The 25,501-nt window shown below is 35.0% G+C and overlaps 1 protein-coding gene across 1 annotated transcript; it reads right to left on the bottom strand.

Annotated features, from left to right (window-relative positions):
• Positions 1-8,760: 8,760 nt before the first annotated feature.
• LOC149415956 (uncharacterized) lies at positions 8,761-24,690 on the bottom strand. Its single transcript, XM_089641773.1, has 5 exons — positions 24,673-24,690; positions 24,186-24,288; positions 23,166-23,315; positions 22,920-23,026; positions 8,761-8,853 (listed from the first exon to the last, which is right to left on the bottom strand). Exons 2-5 carry the CDS (start codon positions 24,250-24,252, stop codon positions 8,761-8,763), a joined length of 417 nt encoding a protein of 138 aa, XP_089497899.1. The 5' UTR covers positions 24,253-24,288; positions 24,673-24,690.
• Between the last annotated feature and the right edge of the window lie 811 nt (positions 24,691-25,501).

Consider the following 25,501-nt stretch of genomic DNA (forward strand, 5'->3'; position numbering starts at 1 on the left):
AATTTTTTTAGGGTCTCACAGTATCTTGCAGAGTTGATGGTCTCCACTTGAGGCAGATATTCAATCAAAATTATGCCTTGACAGTCCCAAAACACGGATGCCACGATTTTCTTGGCTGAAATTGTGGTTTTGAACTTTTTGGTGGAGGGTGAAGAGGTGAGAACCGTTTTTAAACTCGCGATACCACTTGTACACACTCGTACAATTCATAGCTTTATCACCATATGCAGTTTTATCCTCATTATAAACCTCAAACGGAGGTTTTTCCTTCCAAACAAGATAACGGATGACGCCGCGTATTTCGCATTTGGCGGGAGATTGGATTGACATTTTTCACAAAACGTGTTGTCGCGTTGACACTTCTCAACGTATTGACCTTGAACAGGTCTCGTTGCGGAGGGGAAAAGTCAGGCTACACGTAAGTGTAGCCAAAATATCGATCATAAAATTCATTCGGTCGTGAGAGCCTCAGTACACTTACTTTCTGGATATGCCTCGTATAATAAAAAAAACATTAAAAATAAAATATAAAATGTGATTTCGCTTGGATTATCCTGTCAAAATAACGAAGTCGTAGCCAAAACACATATTTGAAAACCTTGAAGATATTCCAACGGTTAAGAGAAACGTTGTTTATCGTGGGAAAACTATATATATGTTAACAATGTTAACCGCCATTCCGCTTTTAACAAAATATCTGTTAACCATATGTTTTTTTTGTGATCATTGTAATAAATGCCTTCGAAATGCTAATCTAATAATAGGTAGACGTGAAATTGACAGTTTAAATATTCTACTGTGACAAAACGCCCAATGATTCCCTAACTAAACTGGAATAACGGCAGCTACCAAATAAATAGCGATGAATATAAGAATGAATACTTACTTTACCAATAAACATCACAGGCGTGGGATACTATGTTTAACAGGAAGAAACGGCTCTCAAAGAAAAAATACTTGTTAGCACTTGTCAAAAATATTTATAGGTTATGCATAGACAAGAATGAAGTCATAGACAATTTAAATATTGAAGACAATATTAGTGATTTCTAAACGAAAATCTGAAACAGAAAAATCAGAAAAGGAAACGGTCACATCTGGGACTCGAACCGAAGACCCTTGTCTTTCCGGGACAGTGCTCTACCGACTGAGCTTATGGGACCCTATTCCCCTCGGTCACTTTTAACTGTATCATACTTCGAATAAGAACTACTAACATTACTTTCATTTTTTCACCGCACATTTTTAGATGTGACCGTTTCCTTTTCTGATTTTTCTGTTTCAGATTTTCGTTTAGAAATCACTAATATTGTCTTCAATATTTAAATATTACAATTTGAGGTTTTACTCAATAAAGTTATTCCGAAAAATAAATAATCATGGACAATTAGTTTAATTATTATGGCGACCAGATAACTAAAAAAAAAAAAAACATATTCATCACGTGACTTTTGAACACATACATATTGTTTTTTTTTTTTTTTTTTTTTTATTAATATCAATAGCAAAATTTGTACATTATGTAGGTTTAAAGTATAATATAAGTATATTTTTTGTATTTTTTTCACAGTCCTCCTCACTAGGGTTTCCTGTTCTGAGGCGGCCTGTAGTTTTTCTTAAATTTTTGTATTTAGTTTTGAATTGTCTTTACATTGTCTTCATAATGTTTGTAAGTTGATTATTACTTTGATCTCTAAGCCATGTTTTGACTTTTGTTTTAAATATACTCATTTCGTTTATTTTTTTGGTTTCATTTGGTAGAGCATTGAACAATTTTATAGCATGGAATTTATTATTTCTCTGTCCAAAGGATGTGTTCAAACTGGGAGTAATCAGGATATTTTCGCTTTTTGCCCTGGTTGTGTATTTATGTTGGGCAGTGGAGTATTCGGATATGTTTTTTTTCAGTTTAAATAAAACATTTTTTGAATATAGTTTCTGTACATTGTAAACATTGAAGTTTTTGAATATTTCTTCTGTCGGAGTTCTAAGCGGAACTTTCAGTATAGTCTTTAATACTCCTTTTTGTGCTATATTGAGCCGCTCTGTGTGAGTGCTCAAGGCAGACCCCCATCCAGTTATTCCGTACTCTATTTGTGATTGACACAAAGCATAGTATACTTTTTTTACCTTTCCCTTACTGTGCTAAAAAAATACACGCGTTACGGTGCTGTGTAGTCAATACACATCTCAAAATAAGCGAAAAATATGAATATTCATAGCTAATCGATTATGTTTATTATATTTTATATCAAAAGTGATAATAATTGTAATTTAATTGCTGAAAACATGAAAAAACCATCGGCAGATGCTAAAGAAACGTGCGAGAGGTCCACATCTAACGACGGTTCGCGGCCAACTGAACTGGCTAGCGGCGAGGCTGGCGGCTGGCACAGACACAGCTGTGCGGTCGTAGGTATCGATGGTCTAAATCAAAACTACAACTGCAGAAGTGTGGATGTCTCATTTTCCCGCATAGCGAATTAAAGCGGGACATCAATAGCGTGTCATTTTCTCGCACACTCTTCGCGTATTTAGTATCACACGGTTGATTGTATTGGTGTATTTGTTCCCGATTTTTAACAAAAAACTCTGATTTTTAATTGAATTTGAAAACAATGTAATATATTATTTTTTAATTCAGTGCATAAATGTATAACGGAGGAATACCTTTAATCTGAACCCAGAATTTATTATATTTATAGAGTTATTAAAGTTATTAGAAGCAATGTGTAGTAAATACACACCACAGATGAGGAAAGGTTAATATCGTTTATATTGAGGATATTGCGAATGTTTCTAAAGAAGTATATGTACCTGGTTAGTTTTTTTGTAATTACATCTATATGTGAGTTCCAACGGAGATTATTATCAATTTCAATTCCAAGATATTTGATGCTTTTGGAGTGTGCTATAGTGGGACAGAGGCATGATAAGCCTTGATTTTTTGATAAATTCCTTGGCATGAATGTAATTTGAGATTAAGGTCCTCTGACGGCTGCCCTCTGGCTGTTTTAGAAAATGTCAGATATTTTGTTTTATTGACATTAAGCGTCAGGGAGTTTCTTTTAAGCCAGTTTTGCAGGAGACCAAGTCCGTGTTCAGCTTCTTTGTAGGTATTTATCCAATCTTTTTCTTTAAATAAAATTACTGTGTCATCAGCAAAACTAATGATTTTTCCTCTTGTTTCTAGGTTACAGATATCATTAATGTATATTAAAAATAATATCGGACCTAGTACGCTTCCTTGTGGTACTCCATGGTTGATTAGGAGAGGTTTGCTTTTTCTCTTATTAATTTGGACGCTCTGTGTACGCTCCGTCATATAGCTTTTTAGTAAGTTTAGTGTTGTACATGACATACCAATTTTTGAAAGTTTTGAAAAAAGTATTTTGGGATCTATTGTGTCAAAAGCCTTTTGTAAGTCTATGAAGATTGCCAAAGTTTTTTCTCCACTGTCTAAACTTTTGGTGATCATATCGGTAATTTTTTCTATGGCGTCACTAGTACTTAAGTTCTCCCTAAATCCATACTGAGTTTTTGATAATTTTTTATTGTCTTCTAAGTAGGATAAGAGTTGTTTTTTTAGTATTCTTTCCAATATTTTTGAAAATGTATTTAGTAGGCTTATTGGTCGGTAATTGTTTATGTCATTTTTACATCCTTGTTTAAATATTGGTATAACAATCGCTTTTTTGAGGGCTGTAGGGAATATGCTATTCGTTATAGACATGTTGACTAAGTATGTAAGTAGTTCGATAAGTTCTTTACAGAGATATTTTATTGCGTTGGTTGAGATTGTGTCCTCCCCTGAAGAAATATTTGATTTTAAAGAATAAATTGTGTTTTTGATATCGTCAGCTGTAATTTGTTTAAAATTGAGCTGATTTCCTTGCTCAGGTGGTTCGTTTATTTGTACATCTTCATTACATTTTGTAACTTGCTTTGCTAGATTTGATCCTATATTTATGAAAAAATTATTGACGTATTCAAGTATTTGGTCAGGATTATCAGCGTATGTCCTGGGAACATTGTTTATATTCAGCACGTCAATTGATGTAACGTTGGCAGATTTAGAACTGGTTATTTCATTTATTATTTGCCACATTTTCCTGGGATTTTGTTTACAATCTACAATTTTTTTCTTATAGTAGGTTTCTTTTGTACACATAATAACTTTTTTGCAAATGTTTCTGTATCTTTTGTAGTATCTTAACATGTGTATATCGTATGGAATTTTTTTAAGTTTCTTGTGTAACTCGTCTCTTTTTCTTATGCAGTTTATAACATTCTGTGTAATCCATGGTTTAATATGTACATTTTTGTGTGAGATTTTCTTATTAATTTTTGTGGTATTAGATAGTATGTTATTCTGAAGAAGTTCTATGAAATAATTCCATGCATCATTTGTATTGTTCATACTTTGCAGTTTTTTCCAATCGGTACATTGTAGATTATGTTTAATGATATTCCAGTTGGTTTCTGTTTTTTCTGTTGTTAATGGTTTTTTCTTCATTTTATTTGACTTGTTTATTTTTATTGAAAGCATAGTTGTATAATGATCGGTTATAGTTGAATTAAATACAACAGTTTGAGTAATGTCTTTTGTTTTACTCATTATATGGTCTATGCAACTTTCACTGTTGTCCACTTTTCGAGTAGGAACATTTATTAAGCTTTCCAGTCCATGGGATGCTAGCATCTGCAGATATTGAATTCGCTTAGGGTGTCCATTTTCTAAAATATTTATATTTACATCTCCAATAATAAATATGTTTTTCGTTTCTTTAAGAAGGCAGAGTTCCTTGTCTACGGATTTAAGGAATGGGTCGATGTTTCTTGTTGAGGGCGATCGATAGATTGCTAATATAGCTTTTTCTTTACTGATTTTAATTTTTAAACAATTGGCATTTGTGATAGTAATTTCTTCAACTTCGGCTTTTATTTCGTTTTTAATGTATATAATTACACCATCGTTTTGTTTTTTGTTATTCAAACTTGAGTAGGTTGTATATCCAGCAATTTCCAATTTCATGTATTTATGATTTAACCAACATTCAGTAAGTATTATTATTTGAAAATTAACTTTTAAATATTTCAATAAAATTTGCAATTCATCAAAATTTTTTCTTATGCTTCTTATGTTTTTGTGTAGTATATTGAAAGAGTTGTTATTTAAATTCGATAGATCATTTGGTTCCGAGGTTAATATAATGTCAGCCATTTTTATATTTTTTTCGTAATCGTTTTTGTGCCCTTTTGTTATACAATATTTTTTATATCATCTACATGTTTTATATAAATTATTTTTTCGTTTGGCATTCTTCGCGTCATTATTTTTCCATCTTTGAACCAAACGTAGGAGTACATTTTTTCATTGGCAGATTTTTTCGTTTTCCAGAGCAGTTCCCTTTGATATGGGCTCAATTCCTCTGCAATATAGATTGGTTCGGTGGAGATATCTTTTATAGCTGCATAATTAATATTTTTCCTTTTAGAAAGAAGATTGTCTCTTGTCTTTTTTTCCGCAAATTCCACTAGCAGTTTCGGTGGCGCATTGTTCCTTCTATCATGTGTCCTTTTTATATCAATTATATCATTGTGCTGGATTTCCATTCCTGCCGCCGCCGCAACTCTTTTTACTATCTCCATCTGCTGCTCTCCATTTTTTTGGGGAATGCCCGCTATTTCTAAGAAATTAGACCGAGATTTGTATTCGAGGTCTGAAATTTTTATTTCAAGTTGTTTAATAATGATATTCTTTTCCTGGTGTTCCTTTTTTATGCTATCAAAATAATTTTCAATTTTTTTTTTTTGTAGAATTGTTATTTCTAGTTTTTTTATTAGTTCATCGTACTGACTACTCATAAAATCAATGCTTTTTTGAGTGTCCTGGGTTTGTTTTTCAATTTTTGATATAATTTCTTTTTTCATGGATTCAAATTTTTTTTCAAAAATCTGTATAATTTTATCAATGTTAAATTTTTCTTCGGTTTCCGTTATAACTCCCTTTCCTCTTGTATTTGCCATTTTCTATTTCTTTTTTTTTGGTTTATTAATTATATTTTTATTAATGTTGGAACAAAAATGCCCCTAAGTATATATTAATTTATGTAAATTGTCTATGGCGAAATAGTTTTGTATTGTCTATGGTTATTGTATGTTTTCACCAAAGTTGATTTTGGGTTACAATGACAATACTCTTTTTGCACTTAAATTTACAAATGTTTAATTTCACTGCCACCCTCACAAATACTGCCACTTTGTCTAGCGTAACATACATATTCATCATAATATGATAATTAATCACGGTAATTAATAAGAACGGTTATTATTAAGAACGATCGTTACTAAGAATAATGATTTTTAAGAACATTTCATATTCAGCACAATTTGCGAGTCATTCCACGCGAGTGAATGTTAGTTCTGCCTCAAAGTCTCAACAAAACAGTTCCATTATTTTACCTGTTTAATTATTGATTTGATAAGGGTAATAAATAATTTTAATTATATTTTCATTTGTGTTTCGAGTTTCAACAGAAAAAAATAATAATGTTGTTTGCAACTAAATAATTTTGAGTTTTAATGTGAACATGTTCGTGATATTTGCAAGTAAATTTTTTGTTGGTTTTGACGCTGTTATGCAAATATTTTCTTTGTGTATTTATATGCAAGTATCGACACTTGCAGAGAGCAATTTCTTTGTGATTCTCTTTCGACGAGACCAATCCAAGTTACAGTACTGCGCACTTGTCTACAACTTACTGTCCCATAACTTTTTCGTCCATTGACATTGTTTTTAAAACCTTTTCTTTAAATTTGAGTATATTCAACAACAAACCTAACAAATCGACAGTCCCGAAAAACCATGTCAGATGTGCATGTATTGTATTTTCGCCTATATTGAAAGTGCTTATACATTCGTTGTGTTGTGGCCACAATTATTACCTCGGGGTATCGCGGTGGAACTCATGTGATTGTGTTGTGCTTGAATTCTAGATTATGATGTGTGCTTCTTTGTCGAGAGTGATTGGTCTCCCTTTTTTCATTCTTTCATACCATATTTCAAACTTACATGTATGGTCGCCCAATTCCAACAAACATCATTCATTTGATGGGATGATAAATTTAAAGGCGTGGGGTAAACAGTACAAGGGATATTATGTAAAATTAGCTCTTAGAAACAGGATGAAACGATTGGCAGATGACGAAAGCATGTTTGTCCACTAAGTAAGGTTGTGCAAATAACAAAGACATAATAAGTCATAGTCTATAAATATATTTTAATTAATTCATTCAAGTGGGTACAGAAAACAAAGATCTGAAAAAAATGTCACTTCCTTACTTTATTATGAGGCCGCGCTTGTGAACAGATTTTTGTAAATATATTGAAAATAGGGACTCACTTAATACGCACATTTTATTTACAAAAGACTTTTTGTCAAATAGACAATATTGAAAAGTAAGTATTTGTGTTCCAGAAAATAGAAAATAATGTATTTTATAGCTTTTAGTTAAACCAATAATAATTATACTGGTTTCTCCACGCCTTGTCTTGACTTGATAATATAAGAATATAACAAAACACACTTGTTTTGAGGCATCTTTTTTATTGGTTTAATGAATGATAGCCAATCAGGATTCAACTTTTATTTTTATTTTTCAATAAACAAAGTTAAACAAATAAAAAAATCACTTTAGTTATCAAAACAAACAACTATATATTACAATGGCAACATGTTTTTTTTTCAGTTGTTGGTAATCATGTGTTCCTTCCAATCTTCATTTGCACTCGGAACATGAAAAAGGCTTTTCTCCACTGTGTGTCGTCAAGTAACCCTAAGAGAAATGGAATAGTTGCACTCGGAACATGAAAAAGGTTCTTCTCTAGTCTGCGTCAGCATGTGACTTGTCAAAGCTTCCTTTCGAGAAAATGAATAATTGCATTCGGAACGTATAAAAGGTTTTTCTCCACTGTGTTTAAGCATGGGCCTTGTCAAATTACTTTTATGAGAACATAAATAGTTGCACTGGGAACATGGAAAAGGTTTTTCTCTATTGTGGGTCAGTATGTGGCTCAACAGACTACCTTTTAGAGTACATGAATAGTTGCACTTGGAACAGGAAAAGGTTTCTCTCCACTGTGGGTTAGCATGTGTCTTGTCAAATTACTCTTTTGAGAACATGAATACTTGCACTGGGAACATGAAAAATGTTTTTCTCCACTGTGGGTAAGTATGTGTCGTGTCAAATTACTCTTATGAGAACATGAATATTTGCACTGGGAACATGAAAAAGGTTTTTCTACACTATGGGTCAGTATGTAGCTCGTCAGACTACCCTTTTCAGTACACGAATAGTTGCATTCGGAACAAGAAAATGGTTTTTTTCCACTGTGGGTAAGAATGTGTCTTGTGAAATTACTCTTATGGGAACATGAATAGTTGCATTGGGAACATGAAAAAGGTTTTTCTCTACTGTGAGTCAGCATGTGTCTTGTCAAAATAGACTTATAAGAGCAGGAGTAGTTACAATGAGGACAGGATGATCGTTTTTCCACAGGATGTGTCTTCAAATCTGTGAAAAAAGGCGATTAAGGCTCAACAAGTTTTATCACCTACACAAAGAAAAAACGTAAAAATTTGTTCATAAAATAGGAAAGCACGAATTGATAAATTATATAATAAAAGTCGGTTTTACCTGCTGTTTGGGCAATTTTTTCAAAACGTTCTAAGCATTCCTTTTTAACATCCGGCAGGTCTATATTAATTTCCATATTTCGACATCCTCTTTTATCTTCTTCTTGGGGTCCTTGTTCCACCTTGATGGTAACAGTCCCCACATTAAAGCTACCTGGAAAAACAAAACAATAATTAGCACATTGATCATCGATACGAAACGAAACATATTTTTTAAATTAAAAATGCATTTACCGTAAAAATAACGAATTTACCATTGATTAACCACGTAGAAGCGGTATTTTATATAAAAGTCGTTAAGGTAAATTGACGATAACATAAGAACACAGACACACTCACTGACCAATAGGATGCATGATCTGGGCAACAAGTATGGGGGTGCTATTGATATATTTACTGACTCCATTTATAGAACTAAGCATAATCTTTACCAGCACTTTGTTGAATCCTAAAAATTAGAATAGCATTGGTAACGTAGTTTAAGTGTTTTGTCTTATATGTAGTGTTGTTTTAATTTCTATTTTGTATGTTACTCATACGTTTTACTAATATTGTTAAGCATTTAGTGTTTTTTTTTTTTTTTTAATTATTTTTAAATATAATTTATTATATATATAGGGGAAAAAAATGTAACAAGCAGTAATTGTTGAATGAAACACTGATATATATTGAATTATTTCGGGGATAAGAGATGAGCCGCGATAGCTCAGTGGTCAGAGCTGTCGACCGGAAATCGAAAGGAGACGGGTTCAAGTCCCGTTGGCGTCATGTATCTTTTATCAGGAGATTTTTCAATGTGGATGAGTGTTTCAGGCTAATAATTATTGCTTATAAAATAATTGTTATAATTTATTATACTTGTAATCACAATTTTACATTTATGTATGCATATATCTATTTTGGACCTACTTTATGATGCATTACATCTATATACTGTTAGTATTTCCTATATAATGCATATAACCTGTTTGTATAAAATTATTAATTCAATGTTTGATATTCCTGATTGATTATATGTACCTAATCTCTTTTCATACTCCAAGCAGGTCGGTTACAAGACAGTACCTACCATATTATTAGAGCAATTCTATATCAACGTCCCAATATCACACTCCTATGCGGCGGATTCAACAGCTAGGAAACAAATACTACGATGTTGTTGATATATTTAGTACATCGATTTCAATATATAAGCATACCCTGTTGAAGTTTTTTTTATCAAGTAGTGGAATATTTTAATATTGTCCTCTTCCCGTAGTATGTTGATCCAGTAAGAAGTTGCTAGACTAAGTTGATCCACCTTTAACACCAAATAACTTGGCTATTATGGAATACATCTGTATGAACTGACAACAGTGGTACAATAATTATCAATGTTGCCAGTTTGCCAGAAAAACCATTTGATATACTGTTAATAAAATTTTCAAATTTTGTATGGAAATCGGATGCATAATTTATGTTGATCTACCCAAATTGGCATACTTATGTTGATCTCATATATATTGATCTATTCCCGTAGTATGTTGATCCAGGTAAGAAGTTATTAGACAAAGTTGATCTGTGTCCCTATATATGGTTTTACTAAATGAACCAATCAAGGGGCAATCGGTGGACTGTTCATCACAAGGTTTTATGTGATTCCGTAATCTTTTGTGATATTGAACCCAAAGTATTAGTCTCTAGAGTCGAATATCGCATGAAATGACTGTGAGATGGTACCGTTTCAAATCAAAATGACGTGTGTTGCTTGAATTGTTTATAAGAAATGTATGCGTATTTAGATTGAAACGAAAATTTCGCAAAAACAAATCCATAAAAAAATCATAACTTAGCAGGGGTACACGGGTTCATAGGGTGAGGTTTGTCTAAGTCCTGGCGGCGGATGCGTTTGCCCATCTACTGCGTGGCGGGCCGGATCGAAAAAGAAACTGGTTGAGGGATACCTTTCGACCATAAAAATCCAAAATGGCGGCAAAAGGGATAATGTTACGTAGGAAACTTTGAACCTGTATCTTTTACCATCTCTCCTGATTACGCTTCGTGACTTAGTAGGGGAGGCCGGGTTCTTGGTTATAATGGGTAATTAATGGATGATTGGACGCGGTTGGAGCTAACTAAAAACTGTCCAAAGAAGAGAAGCTAGCAGTCCACATTGGAGTGCTGGTACCTACCCTAATATATGGAAATGAGGCATGGAATTGGCAGAAGAAGGCTGAAAGTAGACAGAATACTGTAGAAATGAGATCCCTGAGGCATATGTGCGGTAAAATCATGTATGACGAAATGTGCGTATGCTGTGTCTATTCTACAGGTATTTTATTAGAGCCTGTTAAAAGGAGAAGCAGCATTGATCCCCGGTGCACCGTGCACGTGCTTTATACCCGACGGACACGAGCGGAACACAGGTTCACAGTAAAGTTGATGTTATCTATATATGAACGGGTCGTTTCTCCGACTCGTTTTACCGTAAGTCGGCTCGCATGTGGAACGAGCTATCAGCATCTGTTTTTCCTCCTCCATATAATTCGCGCCTCTTAAAGACCAGCATTAATAAATTCATTCCTACAGCCCCTACCTTAACCCGCCTCATAACGCTGCCCAACAATGATCATTTTGTATGTCTTTATATTCAAATTCGCAAATATGATTTTTTTATGTGACACCTATCACAAGAGCGCCCCTGTCTTTACACTCTAAATACAGAGAAACTATGTCGTGACCCAGTTGGGCAGCGTTATAAGGCGGGTTAAGGTAGGGGCTGTAGGGATGAATTTATTAATGCGGATCTGAAAGGGGCGCGAATTATATGGAGGAGTAAAAACAGATGCTGATAGCTCGTTCCACATGCGAGCCGACTTACGGTAAAACGAGTCGGAGAAACGACCCGTTCATATATAGATAACATCAACTTTACTGTGAACCTGTGTTCCGCTCGTGTCCGCCAAGTATCAAGCAGGTGCACGGTATTATATGGAGGAAAAAACACACACACGAGCGGACTTACGCAAAAACGAGTTGGAAAAACGACCCGTTCTCATAAAGACAACATCAACTTTATTGTGAACGTGCGTTCCGCTCGTGACCGTCGAGTATCACGCACGTGCACCGGGGATCAATGCTGCTAGCTCCTTTTAACAGGCTCTAATAAAATACCTGTAGAATAGATTTCGTAATACATGATTTTACCGCACATATGCCTCAGGGATCTCATTTCTACAGTATTCAGTGTACTTTCAGCCTTCTTCTGCCAGTTCCATGCCTCACTTCCATATATTAGGGTAGGTACCAGCACTCCATTGTGGACTGCTAGCTTCTTTGGACAGTTTTTTGCTATCTCCAACCGCGTTCAATCATCCATTGATTACCCATTTTAAATAATTACCCATTATAATCAAGAACCCGGCCACCCCTACTAAGTCACGAAGCGTAATCAGGAGAGGTGGTAAGAAGTTCAAAATATACCATATAACATTATTCCTTTTGCCGCCATTTTAGATTTTTATGGCCAAAAGGTATCCCTCAACCAGTCTCTTTCGATCCGGCAAGTCCACAATGGAGTGCTGGTACCTACCCTAATATGTGGAAGTGAGCATGAAACTGGCAGAAGAAGGCTGAAAGTAGACTGAATACTGTAGAAATGAGATCCCTGAGGCATATGTGCGGTAAAATCATGTTTGACGAAATGTGCGTATGCTGTGTCTATTCTAGGGGTATTTTATTAGAGCCTGTTTATATATGAACGGGTCGTTTCTCCAACTCGTTTTATCGTAAGTCGGCTCGCATGTGGAACGAGCTATCGGCATCTGTTTTTCCTCCTCCATATAATCCGGGCCTCTTTAAGACCCGCATTAATAAATTCATTCCTACAGACCCTACCTTAACCCGCCCCATAACGCTGCCCAACTGGGTGGCGACATAGTTTCTCTGTATTTAACGTGTAAAGACAGGGGCGCTCTAGTGAGATGTGTCACATAAAAAAGTCATACCTCCGAATTTGAATATGGAGACATACAAAATGATCTATATTATAAGTTATATCTAATGAATTCACACAATTTTTATCGATTATCACTTTTTATTAGGATTTAAAAAAAATCTTAAACTTTATAATCACATAACTCTTGAAAAGAAAGTCCCAATGATTGGCATAAATCATTCAAATCGAATAAACATTATTTTTTAAATATTAATATTCTGTTTAAATTATTGTCACATCTTACCGGAAATCGTTATATTTTAAAGTTCTCTAAATAAAATTAAATCTTCTTATTTAAAAGAATTATCTCACATTTAATATTATTTAAACAATATGACCGGAAGTCGGCATCTTTGAGTGAAATATACTAAAAAAACACCACAAGGTGGTTACAAATGCAATTATATTTAATCAATTTTTTCGATTATATTTTATGTGAAGAATTTTTCACAGAGGCCCAATGAATATTAATGAAATACAATGAAATCACTTGCTTCATCGGTAGAGGAGACCAAAGCCAATTGAACCAATTTGACTTTAACATTTTCTACGTCTTGCATATAAAGTTTACGAAAAAAATACTTATAATCAACGTCAGACAATTTAACTGCCCACCAAATTCGTATATGATTTTTTTTCAATCTCATATAAATTAAGCTATATTCTCATAAACCAATTGAGTGAAATGCTGCAATGACCCCGACCCCGGGGTTAGTATTAGTTTAATTTAGTTAGGATTAGTTTAAACTTACTCTTCAAAATTTTAATTATTTTTAACGTAATACACTATATATCCTCAAGAAAATCTGTTTAATCACGAACCGTAACTACTTGATGTAATAAAAAAAGAAAAACAAATATATGTTAATATCATAGTTTGCTTTAATCTCGATAAAAACAGAAGAAGAAAAAGTTTTTTTTTATGAATGAGATAAAACTTTACCCCAAACAACGTGTAAATATATTAATTAAAATCAAAATATAAACTTCACATTAGGAAAGAGGACAACGAACAAATAATTACATTGACTAAGTGTTACGGACGGACATGCACTTGAGCAAGACTTGGGAGCTGTACTCACAGAAACTTTAAAAAAACTTGGGTTTATTTGTAGTACGGGGTCAATTATTATTATTATTATTATTATGTAATGAGCAGGCAGCATTCTGCTGATGCGCTCATATCTGATTTTACAACAAGTTTGACAGTAATTGAGTTGTACTGGTATAATTATCCCCCGAAAACATTAAAACGGAAACAATATAAACTACTTTTTTAAAAGAAAGACATACATTCCCGGGTTTCGAATAACCTGGCAATATTTGAAAATCTCCTACTACCACCACAGTCAGCTGAATATGTTGCTTGTGTTGTGATGGAGGACTTAGCCAGCCCAGGAATTGAACACACTACGCCGCGCCTGGGTGGGACCCAAACGCGATGTCAACTCGGCCACCGACCGCTCTTAAATATGACAGAGATCGCTCCAGTGGATAAGTAATAAAACGTAGTTTATAGGCAGTTTATAAAAAAAAATTTTTCTGGAATCGTTAATAAGTCGTTTTGAAATATTTAGCCGTGTTAAGTAATCAATAGTAACCGGAAACGCGGTGGCAAAACGTGGAATTCCATAGCCGTTTTTAATTTATTAAAAATATTTATAAAATCAAAGACAAAACAATTAAATGTATTCTAATCAGGGTGTCGTTATAACAAAAGAACGCCGGCATGGATATATCCCGGCCGGACGCAACGCAGCTGCATTATCTTAACAACGAAGTTAGGTCTGATCAAATTCACAATAAAGTATTATTTTTTAACGAAATTAGTTTTAATACAGAGAATATCCAAATAAACCTTTTTTGTGTATAAAAACATATCGGCTTCTTTGTCTGGATGTGGTGTGATTTGATTTGTATTTTTTTATGAAACATTATTATGAAGCATCGAAGAATTATCAATATTTAAATAAAAAAAAATATTGAAGTGTTTTACGCTCTCCTCTAGCTGGTATTAGTATAACATGCACGTGTTTGGTTCTAGACAAACTGTGAAAAAAATCAGCTTCTCATTGGGTGGTCATGTAAAATGAATGTTATTCATTGATGTATTAATGTCTAATACATATTAGTCTACAATAATAATATTGCTATTGTTACAATAATATTGAAATTTTGCCATTTTGCCGAGCTAAAAACACTTTATTCAACTTCTCGAAATTAGCTGTAGATTTGTAGTTTTGAATACCACACCAGAGTCCCAACTGCTCCCGTCTGGAGCCAGTGAGACTATGGCATCCTCAATTGGGGTTGTTGTGAGACTGAAGATATTGTGAACCTCGAAGGAGATGAGGAAGTTGGGAGAGTACTTGGCTCTTCAGATCTGGTTGCCAAACACTAATTGTAAAATAGTACAAATTAATTTTAGTAAAATTTATTTGAGCCCGTGACCTTCGGATTGCTAGTCGATAGCCTTACCCCTCGATAACGGAGGCCGTCATTTAGGAACGTTTTAAATTATGTTTTACATTTGAAAGTAGACGTTTATTAGAATTTGGGAGGAGGGTATGTGCACCGCCGCCCCGGGAACCATTTATTGGATAACCTACACTTCTGCCATAGGTCTCCCCAAGTTGTTGGATATGTTTGGTGACTTATCAGGTGTGCCCGAGTTTATGGGGTGAGGTATGTGAGGGGCTTGGCGGCGGATGCGCCTGCCTAATAACTGCGTGGTGGGCCGGATCGATTAGTCCTCTTTCAACGCATCGCCTTGCAACGCAGTAGGAGAGTTGGATTCTTATGTATATCACTCAATCACACTGAACCCCAGATTACTACCCACCCATCATACCTATTTACTTCCCAGAACCCACTCTCCTTCCTTTCCTTCAAAATTCCCCCAACACAGCATTCACAAAGATGACATAGGCCCTGAGGGTTACGATTTTCCTCAGGGCCTCCTGAGTGGATATGTTGTAAAAAATATAAGAAATAAACAACAATCTCGCTAAACGTTGACGGTGACCTATGGTAGGGGTGTTGGTTATCTAATAAATGGTTCCCGGGGCGGCGGTACACATAATTGTAATAGTTCTCGAGGGCTCTGATGTACAGACATTATGGTTCCTGTTGATTGACGAACATATACTAAAACATCGTTGGTTGGAATCGTAGCTTGAAATGACTTTAGCCATGTTTAGTAATAAACAAATTAGAATAGATTTTTTAGCAATCATAATTTAAAATTTGTAAAATTTAATTCTCACCAATCTAATCGCCGCAATTTTAATAGGCACATATTATGGATATTACGCTTTGTTTCAACTTAATCATTACAAGAAACTTACGTCGGGAGAGATGGTAAAAGATACATTAAAATAAAATTTTATTCAATCAAAGTTCAAAATTTCTCTTATAAAATGACTCAGAAAAACCTCACCCTATGAACCCGAGCACCCCTGCTAAGTCACGAAACGTAGTAAATGATGTATTAAATTTACAATTTTTGTTTAATCAAGTTCAAAAGATTTTTTTAGCATGGATTTGACGTTTGCGAAAGTTCCATTTCAATATAAATACTCGTGAGGCAGTCTATCCTCTGTAAGTATAAAGTCATTTTCATAGAATATGGATGTACTAACAGGATCTAAAAAGTACGACAACGCGCGCGAAATTGGCGGTTAAGTTACAACGCATGCAAGCCGTCAAGTTTGTCAGAAATATATAAGCGACCGAAAAATGGGCGTGGCTTACAGCTAAATCTCGATGACACAAGTTGATCTGTAGGGATTTACATATGTATGCCAGCTTGGGTAATGGATCAACATATCCGGGGTGGATCAACAAATGCAAACGGATCAACAAATACCTGGCGTACCGTCGCGCGAGATCAACATAGTACGAGAGGGGATAAATATATATATATATATATACGTATATATATACATATATGTTATGGTTAAGGTTTTCACGGGTGTAAGATGTAGAATAATGTTCTCGGTTTACCCGCGTAAAGCAGTCCTTAAAAGGACTTTTTAATTTCTGACGTTTCGGACAGATCTCACTGTCCATCTTCAGAGGCCTTATGTCTTGAATTTCGTCTCAAACTGAACGCTTTCGCGTGTCTGTTCGGTCCAGAAGTCAAGATACAAGTGGGTGCTTATCAATTCTTATGTCTAGGACGAAGTATGCGTGTTGATAGTGATTTGACGGTAGAGGGGGTGGGGGCGGGGTTGGCAATATCAAGCAGTATGCGTGTAGCGACCTGATTGGGTTGCTTTGAACTTGTTGGAAGTGTTTCTGAGAATTTTGGAAATGCCGGTTTTGGGTTATTTTGGTCAATTATAACTTTCCAGGTGTTGGGAATTCTAATTGAGTCATTTCTGGTATTCATATTTTTTTTTGTTTATGAATTTCAATTGCTTCGCCTTAAATTCTTTTTGGCTCATTGTATATGCTAGCTATTGTTGTGGTACTATTAAAGTCCATTTTATGACCTTCATTAAGGACATGTTGCACTATGGATGAAGTTAAGCGTTTATTAGTGACATCCACCTTGTGTTCTGCAATTCTACATGATATTTTTCTGTTACACCGTCCAATATACACCTTTTCACATGCCCCACAAGGTATTTTATAAATACCATGAGACTCAAGTGAAATGTGGTCTTTCGGACTTCTTAATAGAGATGAGATTTTATTTTCCGAATTATAAATTGTTTTGATTTTATTGCTTTTGAGGATACGACTAATTTTATCTGTTGAGCCTTTGATGTATGGGAGAATCACTATAGAAAGGGGGGGTTCTTCTTCCGTTTCAGGATCAGTTTTTTTGCGTCTATTTATGGATTTGTCAATTAAATATTTGGAGAAGCCATTTGCTTGAAGAGCGCTACTAAGAAGATCTAGTTCTTCGTGAATATGATCTTTGTCCGCTAGTCGTTGTGATCGGGTAACTAAGGTATTTATAACTGATGATAGTTGAGATGGATTGTGATTTGAGTTAGCGTTTAAGTATCTATTTGTATGTGTCGGTTTACGATATACGGTATGGCTAAGGCTGCCGTTATTTTTCTTTTTAACTAAAATATCGAGAAATGGGAGACAATCGTTTTCTTCGATTTCCATGGTAAATTTAATATCTTCGTGGATACTGTTCAAATGAATAAGAAAGTTATTTAATTCTTTAATTCCGTGTTGCCAAATAATGAAGGTATCATCTACGTACCGACGCCATAGTGAAGGTTTCAGAGGAGCGCTCTCTAGTGCCTTTATTTCAAAGTACATCATGTAAATATTAGCGATTACCGGGCTAAGGGGGGAACCCATGGGAGCCCCAAGGATTTGTTTATGTATTTGTCCCTTAAACTGAAAGTAGGTATTTTTAAGGCAATGTTCCGTCAAAGTGATAAAATCAGCAGGAACGTCTAGTTTTGTTTTAATTAACTCTATTGCTTCAATGATTGGTATTTTTGTAAACAAAGAGACTACATCGAAGCTAACTAAAATGTCCCCTTTTTTTAGAGTTATATTAGAAATTATTGAAGTAAAGTGCTCAGCATTACGCACGTAAGAATCAGCTTTTTCAACAAAAGGCTGAAAGCGTTGGGCTAGAAATTTTGCTAATTTCTGGGTGGGTGAACCACACGAGCTAACAATAGGCCTGAGGGGTGCGTTAGGTTTATGAATCTTTGGAAGACCATACATTTTTGGACAGCGTGATGACTTTTCTCTCGGGGGGAAGTATCTTCTTGAGTTCATCATCGAGTTCAGAAGCCATGATTTTACTTTTTGTTGTTTTCTCAAGATATGTAGTGGGGTCATTTTTATTTACTTTGTAAACAGGATCAAGTAAAATTTCGCGCATTTTTGAGCTATAATCGCTTGTATTCATTATTACTGTCGCGTTGCCTTTATCTGCCGGTAAGACTATAATTTCTTTATTCAAACGAAGTGCCTTAAGGGCTTTAGATTCTTCTAGTGTAATATTTTTCTTGGGTTGAACGGCTTTTCTAAGAATATGGCAAGTTTCTTGTCGGATTATTTCGGCTTTCTTTAGGGGAAGTTTTGAGATGGATGATTCTACTGCGGTGATAATATCTTCTTTTGGAATTTTTGAAGGTGTTACACTAAAATTATTTATAAAATAACCATTATTATATTATATATTTATGTTTACCAAATAATTCTCTTAGGAACAAGGTGCGATCTCCGCAGGGTAAACAAAAGAGAAAATTTTCTAGAACGCACTAGTAGCTGCTGCTACAATTCTATAGTTTTGACATTCAATTAAGAAGTGTAATTATATGATTTGAATAAATAATTAAATTCATAAATGTACACATATTCACATATATTTTGATATTCGTGTAAGTAGTATGACATAATTATCTTTTTTTCACATAATTCGTACATTTCAGTTTAAAAGAAATCAAATCTTTTACAATGCGATTCAGAACAAATTTAAATAAATCAAAAGGTAATAAATATTTTGACCATAACAAATGATACATCTTTTATTTATTGGAAACTCTCTGGTGAAACATCATGTCTATAACTAAAAAAAAATTTGTAAATAGTTTTCGTGAAGAATGTTAACACAAGGAACAAAGAAAGTATCCAGTCTAAGAGTCTCTTCGAGAAAATGCATAATTGCATATGAAACAAACTAGTCTTCACTGTAAGTATTCAGGTGTTTTTTCAAACCTCTCTTTTGAGAACATGAATAATTGCAGCCAGAAAACGAAAAAGTTTTTTCTTAGCTGTAAGTCAGCAAGTTTCTCTTCAAGGTACACTGTTGATAACTTGCATAGTTGCACTCGGAACAAGAAAGAATGTTTTTCTCTTCTGTGGGTCAGCATGTGATCCATTAAATGTCAAATATTTCCAATAAGAGGTGTTATTCTTAGTAGCCCGCTATTTCGGTAGATGTTACTTTTGAAGCTGTCATTTTTTGACATTTGACAAGAAGAAACTAAGCCATTAATAAAAATGGAATGATACACGCTTCAACAACGGGTCCTTGAAATGCGTGAAAATGATCCGGAATTCCATCGAAAAATCATCTTGAGTGATGAGGCCCGATTCCACCTCGGTGGCTTCGTCAACAAGCAAAATTGTGGCATGGAATCATGGGGCTCGGAAAACCCAAGAGTAATTTTTGAAAAGGCTTTCTATCTCTATCCTCAACGTGTGACTGTTTGGTGCGGTTTATGGTCCGGAGGAGTCAGTGGACCTGACTTTTTCGAAAATGAGGCTGGAGCAACAGTAACAGTGAATGGATTGCGCTATCGAGATGTGATTAATGATTTTTTTATGGCAGGAATTGGATGGTATTGAACTGGACAACATTTCCTTTCAATAAGACGGCGCTACGTGCCGCACAAGCAACAAAACCATTGATCTTTTACGATTGAATATCAAAATAACAACTCTTATTGGAAAACCCGTCAAATCTTACATAGAGGTACGATAGCCTTTCCTAGAAACTAAAAATGTGCGATTGGAAAATTAAAAAGGTGTGTCTCTACTGTGAGTCAGCATGTGGCTTTTTGATGTGCTTTTTAGAACATCTATAGATGAAGAAGGAACAAGAACAAGTTTTTCTCTGCAGTGAATCAGCTTGCGCTTCAGATTGCCTTTTAAAACATTAATATGTGGACTTATGGAACATAAAACAGGTTTTTCGCCACTGTGAGTCAGCAAGTGGGCCATTAGATGAGCGTTTTGAACATGAAAAATGTTTTCCTCCACTGTGAGTCAGCATGTGGCACTTCAGATAACATATATTGTTACAAACGTAACATCAAAGAGGTTTTTGATTTTTGGTTTTCATATGGCTCTTCAATTGACCCTTTCTTGAAAAAGGTTTTTCTTCACTGTGAGTCAGCATGTGGCTCGTTAGGTCGCACATTCGATAACATTAATAGTTGCACACGGAACATGAAAAAGGTTTTTCTCCACTCTGAATCAGCACGTGTGTCTTCAGGTTACCTTGATGATAACTTGTAAGGTCGCTATCATGAAAGAGGTTTGTTTACACTGTGAGTCAGCATATGCCTCTTCAGCTGACCCTTTCGACAGCACGCATATTTGCACACGGAACATGAAAAAGGTTTTTCTTCACTGTGAGTCAGCATGTGGCTCGTTAGGTCGCACTTTCGATAACATGCATAGTTGCACACGGAACATGATAAAGGTTTTTCTCCACTGTGAATCAGCATGTGTCTCTTTAGTTTATCCTGTTGATTACATGCATAGTCACAATCCAAACATGAAAGTGCTTTTTTTTCACTGTGAGTCAGCATGTGCCTCTTCAGTTGACTCTTTTGACGACACGCATAGTTGCACACGGAACATGAAAAAAGTTTTTCTTCACTGTGAGTCTGCATGTGTGTCTTCAGGTTACCGTGTTGATAACTTGCATAGTCGCACTCCGAACATGAAAATGCTTTTTCTCCACTGTGAGTCAACATGTGCGTCTTCAGCTGACCCTTTTGACGAAACGCATAGTTGCACACGGGACAAGAAAAAGGTTTTTCTCCACTGTGAGTCAGCATGTGGTTCGTTAGGTTGCTCTTTCGATAGCATGCATAGTTGCACACGGAACATGAAAAAGGTTTTTCTCCACTGTGAGTGAGCATGTGGATCTTTAGTTGACTATTTCGATTACACGCATAGTTGCACAGGGAACAAGAAAAAGGTTTTTCTCCACTGTGAATCAGCATGTGTGTCTTCAGGTCACCCTGATGATAACTTGTTAAGTCGCACTCCAAACATGAAAGAGGTTTTTTTCCACTGTGAGTCAGCATGTGCCTTTTCAGCTGACCCTTTCTACGGCACGCATATTTGCACACGGAACATGAAAAAAGTTTTTCTTCACTGTGAGTCAGCATGTGGCTCGTGAGGTCGCACTTTCGATAACATGCATAGTTGCACACGGAACATGAAAAAGGTTTTTCTCCACTGTGAATCAGCATGTGTCTTTTTAGATTATTCTGATGATTACATGCATAGTCACACTCCAAACATGAAAGAGGTTTTTTTCCACTGTGAGTCAGCATGTGCCTCTTCAGCTGACCCTTTCTACAGCACGCATATTTGCACACGGAACATGAAAAAGGTTTTTCTTCACTGTGAGTCAGCATGTGGCTCGTTAGGTCGCACTTTTGATAACATGCACAGTTGCACACGGAACATGAAAAAGGTTTTTCTCCACTGTGAATCAGCATGTGTCTTTTTAGTTTATTCTGTTGATAACATGCATAGTCACACTCCAAACATGAAAGAGGTTTTTTTCCACTGTGAGTCAGCATGTGCCTCTTCAGCTGACCCTTTCTACAGCACGCATATTTGCACACGGAACATGAAAAAAGTTTTTCTTCACTGTGAGTCAGCATGTGGCTCATTAGGTCACACTTTCGATAACATGCATAGTTGCACACGGAACATGAAAAAGGTTTTTCTCCACTGTGAATCAGCATGTGTCTTTTTAGTTTATTCTGTTGATTACATGCATAGTCACACTCCGAACATGAAAGTGTTTTTTCTCCACTGTGAGTCAACATGTGCGTCTTCAGCTGACCATTTTGACGAAACGCATAGTTGCACACGGGACAAGAAAAAGGTTTTTCTCCACTATGAGTCAGCATGTGGTTCGTTAGGTTGCTCTTTCGATAACATGCATAGTTGCACACGGAACATGAAAAAGGTTTTTCTCCACTGTGAGTGAGCATGTGGATCTTTAGTTGACTATTTCGATTACACGCATAGTTGCACAGGGAACAAGAAAAAGGTTTTTCTCCACTGTGAATCAGCATGTGTGTCTTCAGGTCACCCTGATGATAACTTGTAAAGTCGCAGTCCAAACATGAAAGAGGTTTTTTTCCACTGTGAGTCAGCATGTGCCTCTTCAGCTGACTCTTTCTACAGCACGCATATTTGCACACGGAACATGAAAAAAGTTTTTCTTCACTGTGAGTCAGCATGTGGCTCGTTAGGTCGCACTTTTGATAACATGCATAGTTGCACACGGAACATGAAAAAGGTTTTTCTCCACTGTGAATCAGCATGTGTCTCTTTAGTTTATCCTGTTGATTACATGCAAAGTCACACTCCGAACATGAAAGTGCTTTTTCCCCACTGTGAGTCAGCATGTGCCTCTTCAGCTGACGCTTTTGACGACACGCATAGTTGCACACGGAACATGAAAAAGGTTTTTCTCTACTGTGAATCTGCATGTGTACGTTTGAATTTCGCTTTTGAAAATTCATGGCAAAATTTGACTTAGGAGAGAAGGAGTACTTGCGGTTGAGAGGAGTGAATCCTTTTGCCACAAAATGCGTCCGAATATCTGTAAACAAATTTGTAAAATTACGTGGATGAAAATGATTCTGTTAAACTTAGAGTAAATAAGCGAGGTAAGTTCGTAGAAACGTAAAAAAAATAGGAAATGCCCAATTTTTCAAGTTTACGATGAATATTGGTTTTACCTGCTTCCTTGCTTATTCTTCCAAAGTGTTCCAAGCATTCCTCTTTAACATCCGGCAGGTCTATGTCAATTTTCATATAAGTAAGCCCCGCTTCATCTTGTGGGGATCCAAGATCCGCGTTTATGGTAACTGTTTTAACATTAATGCTTCCTGGAATAAAAAATGAAAATAAATAGAATGTATCTTTGAATGGCCAGCACTGAACCAAAAGGCTAAAGGCGCGAGTTTAATTTTGGCTGCCCTTACAGACTTAATTAGTATACACCAAGGGTGGATATCAATGTAATCAATAAAATTATGATTTTTGGTTTTTTGTAGCACGGTATTTATCAAAAATAATATCAAGGGCGATTTGTTAAGTTGAGTATTTGACGCCCGAAGCGAACTGCTCCAATTGCGTCCACATAAGGCCAGCCATGTATCTTCGTACCATTGATGTAAAACGAAACATTTTTTTAAATTAAAAAACAATAAACAATTTTTTAACGAATAAAGATACAATAAAAGCTGGAATTTTAAAGGTCAATATCAGATAAAAATGACCACAGACGTCCACTTGAGGGACCGATTCAACACGAAAGAAAACCCCTGCTCTAGTGCACCTTAAGCAGGGAGTTGTAAGTCAATGGAATAGTTTTTTCTAAATCAATATTAATGAATTTTTAACGTTTAAAAAATACGTGTTATTTACATCAAATTCCAATAAAATTAGGGGAAAATAGAGGAACCGACAACTTATTGTGAATAGTATAATCATGTTAAAATAGTGCTGGATTTTGGTAGTTTCCGGAAAGGACGCATTTTAGGGTAAATACCCAATACACCTTTTGTATTATAAGAGAGGATGAAACAAGTATGTGTCCTGTTTGCACGACATTTCAAAACAGACATGGATTCCGGACATCCGTATTTAAAGTTCTATATTTTACACGTATGCAATCCAACTACTCTCTCCATATTGCAAGAATTCCGTCGTTACAGCTAGGAGGTCAAAATCTAAATCCGAAAACGCAATTTCACCTCCACCTTCTTCCTGAAGCCCTGGTTCCGTCTTGATGGATATGGTATTTGACTTCAGTAGATCCATGGTCTGCTTTGGTAGGATTTGGTAATTAGTTTAACCCTGAAACAAAACAAAGTTGTAACGGAATTCAGTTTTTAAAATTTGGCTTCTCAAGTCGTAGCAAAAATACAAAATAGAAAACCTTGAAGTTATGAAGTTAAAGGTTGAGAGAAACGTCGTTTATCTTGGGAAAACTCTTTATTTATTTACCGTCTATGTCTACCGCCATCCCGTTATAATCTACCTGTGATTTAACAACTGTTATCCGTATATTTTTTATCATTTTAATAAATATATTTGAAATACTAATCTTAAAATAGGTTGATGTAATATTGACAGTTTTAAATATTCTGCTGTGACAAAACGCCCGACGATTCATTAACTAAACTGGAAGAACGGCCGCTACCAAAATGAATAGAAATGAATTTAAGTATTATTTCTTACCACTAAACATCACTTGCATCGTATAATAAGTTTAACAGGGCGGGATAAATAGAGTGTGGAAACAGGAAGAATGAAGAACTTGTCAGAAAATTTATAGGTTATGCATAGACAAGAATGAAGTCATAGACTATTAATATAATTTTCATGAACTCGGCCATTTAAGAAAATTTTAATATCTACTTTAATTTTAATGCGTACGATAAATATGCCTCGCCTAGTAGTAGTACAGTAGGTGTATATTAATCATTTACCAACAAAAAGGGCATTTATAAAATTATTTTTTATCAAGACATATAAGAATCGTGGCTCCCTTCTTATCAGAACCAAGAAATTCTTTTTTCTGATAAAGAATACATTACCAATAATGATCTTCAATTTAATATCCTAATATATATGTATAAAATTTAACTCTTATTAAACGAAATAAAAAATACTGTGTATTTCATTTTAATGTTAAAGTCAGAGAAATGTCAAAATTCGATAAAGTCGTAAAAACCACATCTTCATATTTCATATTTTATAGTCTAAGAACGGGTTGTATCGGTGAATTTTAATAATTCTTCAAATTTTAAAGTTAATTTTCATGTTCTGTGAAAGATTTTTTCAAAATTCTGTTACTATTTTAGCTCTCTCAAGCTACTAGCCTATAAAAATAAAATAACATGATTTCAATAGGACTTTCACAGATCCTTAAAATGAACCTTCAAATTTGATCAATTGTTCAAATTCTCCGAAACAAACCTTTCTTATAAATGATTTCAAATCAAATCCTTTATTTAGAGGATTTCAAATTTCTAGTAATCTTAATTTCTTTTGGTTGTTATATTGT

Source organism: Hesperophylax consimilis, chromosome 17 (assembly GCF_061612785.1).
Source record: "Hesperophylax consimilis isolate HC1 chromosome 17, BYU_Hcon_1.0, whole genome shotgun sequence".
Lineage (NCBI taxonomy): Eukaryota > Metazoa > Arthropoda > Insecta > Trichoptera > Limnephilidae > Hesperophylax > Hesperophylax consimilis.

Coding starts and splice junctions, on each gene's coding strand:
- LOC149415956 (XM_089641773.1), bottom strand. CDS start 24,252: ATGGATCTACTGAAGTCAAATACCATATCCATCAAGACGGAACCAGGG. Junction 23,027..23,165: donor AAGAATAAGCAAGGAAGCAG/GTAAAACCAATA, acceptor ATTTGTTTACAG/ATATTCGGACGCATTTTGTG. Junction 8,854..22,919: donor TTCAAAAGCGAAATTCAAAC/GTACACATGCAG, acceptor TTGTTTTTCCAG/GTAGCTTTAATGTGGGGACT.